At 40.5% G+C, this 13482-nt stretch overlaps 1 protein-coding gene and 1 pseudogene across 1 annotated transcript in view; one reads left to right on the top strand and one right to left on the bottom strand.

The window, feature by feature from the left end:
- Positions 1-990, bottom strand: part of LOC134622203 (alpha-2-macroglobulin-like) — a 29851-nt gene extending 28861 nt beyond the window's left edge. The window contains exons 1-3 of the mRNA XM_063467991.1: positions 911-990; positions 651-831; positions 399-552 (exon numbers count right to left, since the gene is read on the bottom strand). Of these exons, the coding sequence (XP_063324061.1) occupies positions 399-552; positions 651-831; positions 911-990 (415 nt within the window). The remainder of the gene's footprint in view (positions 1-398; positions 553-650; positions 832-910) is intronic.
- LOC135932642 (uncharacterized) overlaps positions 1-13482 on the top strand; it is a 310350-nt pseudogene that overhangs the window by 175670 nt on the left and 121198 nt on the right.

Here is a 13482-nt window from a genome sequence, read left to right as displayed (position 1 = left end):
AACATAAAATGAATTTGACTGTTATCAGGGACAGATGGTACAAAAAAATCAATCATGTCTGAGTAATATAATATGGCCTTTGTCCTTTGGGGGGAGTTGTGCACTCTGAGTATTCTGCATGTTTTATTTTGCATTACTGTGAATTTTTAAAATAGTTATATTCAAAGATGGACTCAGATTTCAAAGTGCGAACAAACATCTCGGTCGATGGACCGTATTAAATATCTTGAAAAGCGTTTGCTAAATGAAGCACAACTTTCACATCAATCACTGTATGTGTGTCCAAATTTTGGACCATAAAACTTGTTACACAAATTGGAGATGGTGGAGCAGTTGGCTCATGATGATGAAATTTGAATGAACTACATGTCATATATAACAAAACAACACATTGTTACCTTTTTGTCCAGGGAGGTAGATGGGTTTATCTGTTTGGATGAATGTGAAGGGATCAGACATTCGGATCATCACTTTTCTGACTTGTTTGGAGTAAAATGTGTCTCCTCGTACCTCCACCTTAAAATGTTGCACCTCCTTTTGTACCAAAGGAGCCTGAGACAGTGGGATATTGTGGATAGTCGTTAAAGCCAATAATGCTTACGATAACAACTAACAAATGCATTTTGTGCGTGGAAGTGCTGGTTGCCAACCTTAAACTGAACACAGGTTTGAAAGGGCTCATTTGACGTATGTGTGAATAAGGTCGTGTTCTTCTCTCGGGACTTCAAAGTGACAGTCATGACCAGAGTCCCACTGGGCTGTCGGAGAGTTGCACAGAATTTGGCCTCAGCTCCAGCTTCAATAACTGCAGGAATGGCCACCAGGTACTGGCTGCATACAGCATCGCACATACAGCAGTTACTGCAGTGAACAACTCACACAGACAAAAACACGCTGAAGACAAACTCACGGTTCAGCCACCGCTTGATCCACATGTATCCAGCTCAGGAGGACACACAGAGTGCAGCTCAGGATCCAGAGACGGTCCATGACTGGTTGTGACAATCCTCAGTGTCAGCTTCTGCTAAATATTGGCTGATCGTCCCCACCCACATACACTGTAACAACCACGTGTTTGAAACGCACTCATGTACTCTGAGCTCCACAAAGTCAATCACTTACACATTTACAAAATCCCAATCCTGCTTTCAGCACTGAACACTAAACTATAGACAACAGTAAAGTTTGTCGTTCAGTGTAAAACATTACAGTAACATACAGTGCTCCCAGGTGATGTTTCTAAATCAGCTCCAAGTTTAATGCGGCTGTTACAAAAAGTTATTTCTGTTCTGAATGTTCCCATGTTTGACTTAACATCAGTGCTGGGATACACCGCTGTAGTCTGTAACTACTGATATTTTCTAAAATCACTGGGAGCTACAGTAGGTGTAACTCCTTTTACCCAGCGTGGGATGTCTGACTGTGCCATGTTTTTGACCTTATTTCTCAGGAAAGACTAAACAAATGTTTGTGTAGTGATAACAGGCTCAAAAAGAACTGGTGGATTCATCAGTGATGTCACAGACTGCTGTACACACTTTAAAGACAAAAATCACAATGTTTCTGTAAGAATTCAAAATGAATCATGTTAAACAGCTTTTGTTGCACTTTGGTAAACAACACAGATCAAACTTCAGCCACTGAAATAACTGCAGTGACAGTCACACTGCTGAGGGTGGATGGATATCTGGTCTGGTTTTTAAACTGTAACATTGCTGAGAATGAGTCATTATCTCTGACCCTCTGGACCCAGCAGTGTTACCCCATGTGATTCTGTTTGCCTTGTTTGATTTGCCTTTACGGGAAAAGGTTTTTTGTTTGTTCTGTCTCACTAAGGGGCTGTGGTGGGGCATGCTTTACACACATACAGATGTGTTAATCTATAAATGTTAATACAGTTTGTTAATACTTGTTAACAAATGCAGAAAATAAAGTTTGTTCAAAAACAGTTAACAGCACTGAACCCATGAAAGACTGAAGTCTGTACTGATATACTGAATATCTGCTGCTGTTATGATATTATTAGATATTTATTATGATACATTTATTTATGATATGAGCTCACTCATGGTTAAAGCGCTGGAACATGTGGCCAAGGACCCTAAACAGCTCATTTCAATCGTGACAAACTTCATCTTCATACATCTGGGTGAAGCATTCAGTTGGATTGTCTCCAATTCTAACAGCTCAACAATGTTCTCTTATAAATTTTACTACACTAAAGAATTCTGTAATGAAGTCCTTTGCGCCAAATTCAGTCAAATACTTTTTTGAAATCAATTTTAAAACAGTAAATACCAAGTTTTATTTTGTGCATGTTAGTTAATGAAAACACAAAGGGTGTTGCTAGGTAGAAGAGCAGCTCCAGCACCCACATTACTGACATCCACCTGTATTACCTCACTTATATGAGGAGCTGGAGCATCTCTTAGGCACAAATGCATAACCTTATATGAGTAACTCTGGATTAAAACAATGACATACTTAGGTGCAGAGATAGGCAGTAACGTGTTACAAGTAATCCGATTACTTTTTTCAAGTAACGAGTAATGTAAGGGATCGCTATTACAAAAAAGCAATTAGATTACTGTTACTTTCCCATAAGCACGCTACGATATTGCGTTACTAAACCCTGTTTGTTTGTGAGAGTGTCTCATGACAATGACGTACAAGTGTGACATCCATGGTAACAGACATGTGCAGATCAACAACGGATAATATATCAAGTGGGAGAGAGTACGACCATGCAGCATTTAGAGATTGTAAGTACTCACATTACTTTGAGTTTGATTCTATAAAAAGTGACAAAACATTGGAGTCCACTGTACACTCAAGAAAACTTCTTTCTACAGCGAAAAAGTAAATTTCAATTTGAGCAAGCACGGAGCATGCTGCCAGAGGAATGTGACATTCACAGAGAAACCCCTGGATCCTCCCACTGACATGACTGCAACACTGGGCAAACCTCCACTGGCCCCACTCCTGCTAAACAGGTGAAAATACATTTAAGCACATTAATTAATGCATCCATTTGAACGAGTGAGTGTAGTAGTCAAAGACAGCTGCATATACTTTAATTTTTGCTTGATGCAGTGTGCATAAAGTCAAAAGATTAAAACTAATACAACAAGTTTTTTTGTATTTGAATCTTTTGAATTCTTAAACTTAGACCATTCAAGATGGCGCCTGTGTGTTCGGCACGCCGTCTATCGCTCTCCTTTATTTGTTTTGTTTTATTGTTTTTAGTTAACTTTGCGTTACATTTGTGTTGTACTTTTTCCTATGATCGCCAGACATTATTGGAGATAGGTTTATCCATCCGGATGTCTGACCGGCCTGAATATGACAACCAAGGCTTTTTTCCTCCCTATCTGGAACCAATACCACCGTACTGGCGTTCCCTACCGCTGTCACCGGATCTGCGGAAGCGACACAGGAGACGGGGTAACCGTGGAGGTCGTCTTGTGAAGCTGAAATCCTGGATTTCTAATTTTCCCCATGAGCTCTGCTGCATCCGCCGTTTTTGTCCACGACTCTTGGTGCCATTGCGTGCCTTGGATCCGGTGGACTCCTGACTGGTTTCTGTTGTTGGGTCTTTCGAAAATGGTCCTGCAAAACTCTCTCCTCTACGACATATGCGCTGGCGCGGAGTTGACAAGAAAAATCTTCGACCTGTGGATCTGGTTGCTAATGCCTCGGAAGTTTTGGACCCAGTTTCTCTCAGGCTGGGTCTAATAAATACCAGGTCAGTGGCAAACAAGACCTTCATATTGAAGGATTTTTTTCTTTCTCATGTTCTGGATTTTCTCTTCCTGACTGAAACCTGGATTTCTCCCGGTGAGTTAAGCGCTTTCATTGAACTAGTACCCGCTGACTGTACCTTTTTTAATGTTCCTAAAGCTTTGGGTCGCGGAGGAGGGCTTGCTGCTGTTTTTAAGGCACACTTGGACTTGAAGCAGCTTTTCCCTTCGTCTCGCTACACCAGTTTTGAACTCTGTTTATGTAAACTGGGCCACTCGCCTTCGTTGTTATGTGCGATTGTTTATCGCCCACCGAAATATAACAAGGTGTTCTTATCAGAGTTCTCAGAGTTTCTTGCTGATTGTGCATCACGGTATGACCAGATCCTCCTGCTTGGTGATTTTAACGTACACGTTTGCTGTCCGGGGAAGCCCCTGGCCAAGGACTTCCTTGCTTTAGTGAACTCTTTTAATTTTGTCCAATCTGTTAGTGGTGCCACTCAAGAACATGGTCACACACTGGACTTAGTTTTATCTCATGGTTTATCTGTTTAGAAATGTTTGTGTTGAAGATGCAGTATTCTCTGATCATATGCCTATCTTATTTGATATTGCTCCTTCTAACGCTCTTGCAAATCAGGCTGCACCTGTTCGATGTTATCTTGCCTTTTGCTCTGATTCTGCCGAACGGTTTTCTATACTGTTTGACAAATTAATGTCTTATGCCCCTGAGTTGCCAACTGCAGATGACCTACTTTTATATTTTGACTTTGCTTGTAAATCTGTGCTTGATGTTGTTGCCCCTTTGAGACTAAGAAAATGTAAATCTAAGACTAGTCCTTGGTTAACAGATCGTACCCGAGCTATTAGAAGACAATGTAGGAAATGTGAAAGACAGTGGAAAAAACATAGATTGCATGTCTCCCTGGAAGCCCTAAAGATTAGTTGGAAAACTTATCAGAGGGCAGTGAAGGCCGATAAACACTTCTACTTTTCTCAACTTATTTCAGCCAACTCTCATAACCCTCATGTTTTATACAATACGATAAATTCTGTACTTAACTTGGAGGGTTACGACCTTTTGCCATCCTCTGAGGCTATGTGCAATAAGTTTATTACCTTTTTTGTGGACAAGATTGCTAGCCTGAGGCCTCTAATCCCACCTATTGTTGATCCGGCCATGCCTGCTCCTTGCTCAAGCCTATTCTCTGCTTTTGCACCGATTTCACTGCGTGATGTAGAGGAGTTGGTGCTACATGCTAAGCCCTGTGGCTCCCAGAATGATGTTGTTACTCCCCGCTTTCTCCAAAAAGTATTTCCGATCATTGGACCTTATATCTTGAAAATTATCAATGGTAAATGGTCTGTATTTATATAGCGCTTTTCTAGTCCCTAAGGACCCCAAAGCGCTTTACATATCCAGTCATTCATCCATACATTCACACACTGGTGATGGCAAGCTACGTTGTAGCCACAGCCACCCTGGAGCACACTGACAGAGGCGAGGCTGCTGGACACTGGCGCTGTCACGGTCCTGGGTCGGTTCGACCCAGCATTTTGAGTTTCTTATGTTTTAATTTATTTTCCGCATTATGGATTGTTCTTTATCCTTTGGTGCTTTGATTGTAATTGTGTTCTGTTCCTTTGCCGATCATGATGAGTATTCTGGTTTGGGTTTTTGTTAGCTTGCCCTCATGTTTAGTTTAGGTGGCCTGTGTTTGGTCTTCTCTGTCTGTCCGTGATGTTACTGTGCTTGCTTATGAGTCTGCGTCTGTGTCTCTGTCTGTCGTGTGCTTCCTGTTTTATTCTGAAGGTCCCCGTCTCATGTGAGTGTGTTCAGTTTACGTTTTCCCTGTCCCGTCAGCTCTGATTTCTCCCAGGTGTGTTCCCCTCCTGTCTCTCATCCCTTGATTACTGCCATGTGTATATGAGCCCTGTGTTTTCCTTTGTTCTCTGTCGCGTCGTTAACGTCTGTTCACCCTCACGTTATCTGTGTGTTCCGTCTGCCTGCCTGTCTGCTTGCTTAGTTTATTTCTGTATCCTCAGTTTAGTTTAGTTTCGGCTTCTCCAGCAATAAAGCTGTGTATTCTGAGTTCACGTCTGCCTCTGAGTCTCGCATTTGGATCCTCCTCTCCATCCGCCTGCACACTGACCCGTGACAGACGCCACCAGGCCCTCTGACCACCACCAGTAGTGTCTTGCCCAAGGACACAACGACCGAGACTGTCCAAGCCGGGGCTCGAACCAGCAACCTTCCGATTACAAGGCGAACTCCCAACTCTTGAGCCACGATCGCCCCATAGCCACGATCGCCCCATACTAGTCTGTTAACCGGTCAAGTTCCTAGTGGGTTTAAACATGCAGTCATACACCCCTTACTTAAGAAACCTGGCCTTTATAGTTCTACTATGTCAAATTTTAGACCTATCTCCAAGCTTCCCTTTTTAAGCAAGATTTTGGAGACATACCCAGCTGTTGGATTATTTGAAGGACTCGCAACTGTCTGAAATCTTCCAATTTGGTTTTAAGCCCTTTCACAGTACGGAGACAGCTCTTGTTAAAGTTATGAATGACATTCTTGTTGCTACTGATTGTGGTAAATATGCTATGCTTGTGTTATTGGACATGACAGCTGCATTTGACACAGTGGACCACGACCTGCTGATCTCCTGCTTACACCACTGTGTGGGAATTTCTAATTTGGCATTGTCATGGATAAAATCATATCTTTAAGGAAGGAGTTTTTGTGTCAAGGTGGGACTGGCCGCTTCCTCTGTGGCCCCTCTGCTTTGGGGTGTGCCCCAGGGATCTATCCTTGGGCCATTATTTTTCTCACCGTACTTACTCCCCCTTGGTGCGATTTTTCGTAAACACGGAGTGTCATTTCATTTGTATGCCGATGACTGTCAGCTTTATTTACCTTTTAGTCATTTGGATACCTACCCATGTCAATCACTGCTTGACTGTCTTAGTGATATTAAATTATGGATGGCAAGTAATTTTTTTGAATTTTAATGGTCGCAAAACGGAAGCAATTTCATATGGCTGCATCGTTCTACTGATACCCCAGATGTTGATTTTGGTGATTTGACCTCTCATCTGAAAAGTTCAATCACTAATCTTGGTGTTAAACTTGATTCCGCGCTTACTTTTGAAGGTCATGTAAATGCGGTGGTAAAACCAGCTTTTTATCACCTCAGACGCCTGTCGAAGGTTAAGCCTTTCCTTTCCAAACCCAATTTGGAAACTCTCATTCATGCTTTTATCACCTCACGTCTGGAATATTGTAATTCCCTTTTAATAGGGGTCGGGTTGGGCACCTTGTCACGCGTGCAGTTAGTGCAAAATGCGGCGGCACGATTTTTAACCGGTAGTAGGAAATTCGATCACATCACTCCGATTCTGGCTTCCTTGCTTTGGCTTCCCATTTAATTTAGGGTTCGTTTTAAAGTCCTTTTATTGGTTTTTAAATCTTTAAATGGTCTGGCTCCTGTCTACTTATCTGATTTGCTGCAGCCATATGTTCCTCCTCGCTCACTCCGTTCAGCTGAGCAGCTGTTGCTGTCAGTCCTCTGCATCCCCGGCTGAAATGCAGAGGAGACCGAGCTTTTTCAATTGCGGCTCCGATGCTCTGGAATAACCTTCCCCTCCAAATTAGACAAGGGTCATTAGTGCAGGTCTTTAAGTCCAGATTGAAAACCTATTTTTATTCCCTGGCTTTTAACTCTGTAGGAAACTGACACCTTCTTCAAGTAATCAGTAAAGTAATTAGATTACTTCTTGAGCAAGTAATCAGTACTTAGTAGCTAATTACCATTACTAACTTGACCAACACTGCTTATGTGTATCTGACAGTTGTGGAGCTTAATAAGTACAAGTCCACTGTCCAATCTAGCTGTAATTTTGCAATAAAATTTCGTTTCAGTGTTAAGGATGAAGTGCCATATATTTTCAGGAGTTGACACAAATACCATAAAAGCTCATTCATTTGGAACACAGAATGACTCAAAATCTGCTCAAAATGCGTTGAGCAGTTTGTCCATTCTGTGCTCCAGGTGGTTTGATTGTGTTAAAAATTTTAATTGCGTCAATCGTTGTTGACAGCATTAACACGTTAATTTTGACAGCCCTAAAACAAACACAAAAGTTGAAGCTGTCATGATATATACTCAGAATTTGCACCGATTTGTCTTCTAAATTCTATCACACACACATACGTGTAAAGTGAGCTCAAGGGCCCTCGGTGCGTCTGCTGCTGCTGTGCTGAAGTCTCACACACAACCTGTAGAAAGGGGAGGGGGCGGGCTGCTTCTAAATAGTGCACATTTCATCCATAATGTTGTCAGTCCAAGCCCATTATGTTATCATTATTTTTCCTGAAGTGTGTGAAGGGTTAGGGTTAGGGGACCATCAGGTCCTCAGTTTAAAAAAAAAAAAGAAAGAGAAAAGAAGACGAGAAATAACCAACAGATCCCGGTAAGCAGATGAGTCATTGGTTAATGGCAGGAATTCTGTACGACATGTATCCTGAAACAAGATAACGTTCACTAGTAGGGATTGGGTCTGTTTACCTTTGTTAGCCACTTGGCTATGATAGTAAACAGTAGACAATGATGTGGACTGTTGTCACATAATATTCATTAGCCATTCATTGGAAGAGGTGAATTGTTGATTTTTCTGCTATTCTCAACCCTAACTCTAACCCTACCCTAACGATGATAACGATAATGACCCCCGACTGTTCCCAACACTTGCACTGACTCAAACACAACCCTGTATCCAGTCTTTAAGTAATGACGTACGAACCCTGCTTCCGGTTCCGAATGACTCAACGTTTATTAATGCCATTGTGTTTTTAGCATGTTTTAATTAGAGATGGCACAATGCCACTTTTTTATTTCCGATACCGATACAATAAATTTGGATATCTGCTGATACCGATATGAATCCGATATAGTGTGTTTTTAATCCATAACACAGTTTTTTTTCCAATATCTTTATTTTTTTTTTTTTTACATTTTAGTGACTTGCAAACAGTCCAACACTCTAAATACTATATGAACATACACTCCTCCAGACAACAAAAAGAAAACAAAAAGAAAATCATCAGATGTATCACTCCATTAAAGGCCTAAATCTTCATTATCCCAAATCAAATGTCATTGTCCTCAGTCCTCGTCCTCCTCAGATAATACAAATCCCTCTACAAAGTTCACAAATGGTCTCCATACCTTCTCAAAAACATCCAATTTCCTTTTCAGTATACATGTTATCCCCTCCAATGGCAAAGCCGCCATCATTTGTTTTATCCACTGTGTGATACCTGGTTCCCTTGTGTCTTTCCATTTTAGTGCAATTAACCTTTTCACTTGCAATAACCCCATATCAATAAACACTTTTTTTTGTGTACCTCATGTTTTCTGGGTACAATCCCAAAATAAGGAAGCCAGGATCCAAAACAACCTGTTTGGATAATATTTGTGTCATAGTTTGTGTTACTGCAATCCCAAATACAATGCCAAAAATTACCTTTATCTTCATTACATTTATTACAGGTGTCTGGAATATTAGGGTTGTACTTATTTAATTTTTCCGGGGTAATATATATTCACATTAACCATTTGTATTGCAACAACCTTAGTCTAGAATTAATTGTTTGTTTATGAGCTTTCGTGCAAACCAATTCCCATTGTTCCATGGATATGTCCTTTTTTAAATCATTTTTCCAGGCGTTCAACCTTCCTAATGAATTTTTTAGATACTTTGGACCTAATTAATTTATATATTTCTGATATTGCCCCTTTTTTTGAACTGCTTTTGCTAATTATGTCTTCCAGTTCTGATTGTGGTGGTTTGGTGCAGGTATTATTTTGTTTTGCTCGAATGTAACTTCTAATTTGGAGATATTTGAAAAACTGCTTTCTATCTGTATTATATTTATGTCTAAGCATATCAAAGGACATCATATCTTGAGAATCTGTTGTATACAAATCTTGAATTCTTTGGAGTCCTCTAATTGACCATTGTCTAAAAACTTTATAAAACTGTTTTTTTTAATATCGTGCTGCATTTTGTATAAGTTCATACTCAAGTTTAAATAAACAACAACACTAAAGCTATTCTGTTATACCTGTATGTAAAAAATACACTGCACCCAAAATATTTCATAGTTCAGCAATACTGATCAATCTAATAAACTTAAACCTACTCCATCCTTCCTATTCTGGTATTTTAAAGAGTACTTAGCAGAAATATTAAGCAACCTAACTAACAAACTCCCAGCAAAAAAAAAAAAATTAGGGAACCACCCCCCACCCTCCACTTCATGATGCTTAATCGACGTAATCAACTTTAATTTGATGCAGTGTGAACAAAATTGCACAGAAATAATTATTTTTCAAGAATAATTAAATAGATTCAACATCTTTCTTCTACAGAATTGCAGACTGCACAGATGGTACTTTCCCAAAGGAAAAAGTACTATAGCTTACTAGGGTATATTTGACTTAACAGTTACTATATACAGTAATGGACTTCTATACATTTTACATCAGATTAAAACTTGGGGTGTAAGATTCAGATTCAATTATTTATTAAAAGCTAGACATTTTAAATGAGAATAAGAAAGAAAAGTATGTCTTTGTTCCCCCCTTTTCCCTGTTAAAGCCCTGTTGGCCCCCCTGGCTAAACTTTGCTAGATCCGCCCCTGCACAGTTACCAGCCGTCAGCTACGTAGAAAAGGATCCTGGTGTAGAAAGTAATATTAAATAAATTCTAAAAAAAGTTTATCAAGGTTAAACGTGCTGCTGTTGTTCAGCCGCTGGTTTCCTCTTTCTGGTGCTAAGTGGGCCAAAAACAAAGAAGAGAGACGGACTCGTGACAGAAAAGCCGATCAGCTGATCATTAAACAGTTTCACGATTGAAGTAGCAGCGGGAATGGGAGGGAGAGAGAGAGAAGAGGCAGTCGCTCCATATATCGGTTGTTAAGCTTAACGTGGGCATGCTTTACAAACATTCAGAGATGAACTTACACACTTGCTTTACTTCTCTCTGGGATAACTTCCTTGGAGATGAAATGCTGATTTGGTAGCGAGGCTACAAATACACACAGCCGCTCTAACACGTGAGCACACTGCTCCGACTGCTACGGTGATGAGCCGAGTTACGCCGTGTTGCAAGTTTTGAGGCGCTTTTTGATATTTAATGGATCGGATTACATTTTTTATTTCTCTCCGATATCCGATCCAGTAATTTACGTCAGTATCGGACCGATACCGATACCTAATATCGGATCGGTCCATCTCTAGTTTTAATGCTTTGTGTCTTGTTCTATTTAAACTCAACAATCCCCTAAAAACAGTCAGTGATCACTGTCAGCCTCTCTTGGTTTTTATTACCATTGTTCATTTTAAACCTCAGTTTTTAAACCTTATGATGTAACCTAGAGGAAAAACCCAACAATTGTTTGACCACCTTTGAGCAAGCTCTTTGGCAACAGTGTGAAGGAAAAAATTCTTTATAACAGGAAGAAACCTCCGGCAGAACCAGGCTCAAGGGGGGCGGGGCCATCTGTTGCGACCGTTTGGGGTGAGAGGAGGAAAACAGGACAAAGACAAGTGCAAAAAGAGAAAACGCCAAATGACATTGCCACCTAAAGGAGAGGAAAATAACTGGTGGCTAGCAAAGGTGAACAGCCCTCCGTAAGGTAGTCAAGGATTCCATAATGTGGAGGGCATGGGCTCGGACAATTAGGAAGTAATGGCGGGAGAAGAGATCACAGGAAATTGCGAACACTTGAAATCGATCAACTTTGAACTGAAGCACTGACAGAAATGTACGCCCATTTTAAGATTTGAGCAAATGGCTTGACGGCTTGTAAAAGTTTGAGCTTCTCTTTGAGTAGAAGATGGAAAGACATCCTTTTTTGTTTTCAGAATAGCATTGAGGAAAATAACTGGGAATTGGCCTGACACCCCTCTATTTCCGACCCCACTGTAACTACAGGGGTCCAACAAAGAATGGCCACGCATCATACTGATGTCTTAGGAAATTTATTTCTCTCTCTCTCTCTCACTCTTATTGTCTTCAGACACAGTGAAAACTGAAGAAACACAAAGTTTACAACATAAATGTTTTGAGCTTGTCAGTCTCTCATATCAGTGTGCATAAACAGTCTTGTGCAAGCAGAACAGAAAAAATGCAAAATAATGGATATCACTAAAATGTCCTCTCATTACCAGTGTAGAACACGTATGCAGCATTATACAAACAATATAAATGAAACCATACCGTGTGCGCCTCTTGGACCACATGCAGAATGACATTAACGTTGAGGCTATAGACGCATCTGTAGCCATGTATCCATGCTAGCTCCACCATGCCATGGTTGTGCTCTCAACCAAACTCTGGTCATGCGACAATTACAAACTCCACCTCATATGAACTTTACAGCACTTTACATATTCAACAAACCCATATTTTATAATCACACATTTTAGACATGTTTCCTAATCAATGTTACACTTTTATCATCTTATCTTATAAATAAATAAACTAAATTAAGCATGAATCTATCACAGAAACATGAAATAAACAACTTTATTTTAACTGTCTCAGGGACAGTTACACCCACCATTGCATATACGAGTTTTGAAAATGTGCGACCAGGTCAGGGTCATCATCTGGAATGTAAAAGAAGGAGTGGATAAACCACTCATTGCAGAGTACAATAAGCTGGCAGCCATCACTGATGGGGAGATGATAATAAAAAAAACAATATTTGAGGAGTTCTCCTCAGACGTCCATGAGGGGGTGTCAATTATGATGAGGGGGCATGAAGTGAGCTCCACCTTATGTCATAAATGTGACTGCAAGGACCCAGTTTTTTAGGGCACCTGTCCTTCCAGTTGCAGAAAATCTGTTTGCAGAAGTGGAGGAAAAAATAATATTCTGTTGTTTTTTGGGTTTTTTAAATCTTACTATGCAATATTGTTAGCTCCCAGCTCCTCTCCTGTGAGTGTGAAGTGTCTGACAAAGGACATAAATCTTACTGAGAGCGAGGATCACAAACAGCCGGTGATGGGAATAACGGCGTTACAAGTAACGGCGTTACTAACGCCGTTACTTTTTTCAGTAACGAATAATCTAACTAATTACTACTCCTATCGTTACGACGCTCTTACAGTTACTAACAAGAAAATGCGGTTCATTACTATTTTTCAACAAACAGACGGTTGAATCTGTGTACCCTCGCAGACAGTAATCATAATCACTGTCTTAGGACACCGCAGCAAGACCTCTCTGCTTATGATGTCGACCATGTCGATAATCAAAAAATTATATGGTGACATGACGTTTGGTTGTTTAGAAAGAGTGGGAAATTTTAGGAGTGATGGCAAGAGAGAGAGAGAGACAGAGTTTTGAGATGTGTGAGATTTGTGACGTTTAGCGTGTTTGGAGTGTGTAGTTAATGTGCTGTCTTGTGTAGTTAGTGTGTAGTGTTGTGGATAGTTTTGTGTTGTGTGTCAGAGCAATGAGGTGACTGCTGTCTCCAGGTAGAAACAGGAGTGATACACCTGCTGCTGTCAGACCTGCAGGTATCAGGCTGTGATGTTCTCCTTTATAGTGAACAGAAATTACTTTTTTTTGGAGTGGCACAAATAATTTGTGTGGCATCTTATTGAATGCAGAGCAGCTCATTCTCCAAAAGTTGATTCTGTTCATCTGGACGTAGCGTTTTGTG

The sequence above is a fragment of the Pelmatolapia mariae genome, linkage group LG3_W, assembly GCF_036321145.2.
Source record: "Pelmatolapia mariae isolate MD_Pm_ZW linkage group LG3_W, Pm_UMD_F_2, whole genome shotgun sequence".
In the NCBI taxonomy this organism is placed as follows: Eukaryota; Metazoa; Chordata; class Actinopteri; order Cichliformes; family Cichlidae; genus Pelmatolapia; species Pelmatolapia mariae.
This window is presented reverse-complemented; position numbering and strand designations above follow the sequence as displayed.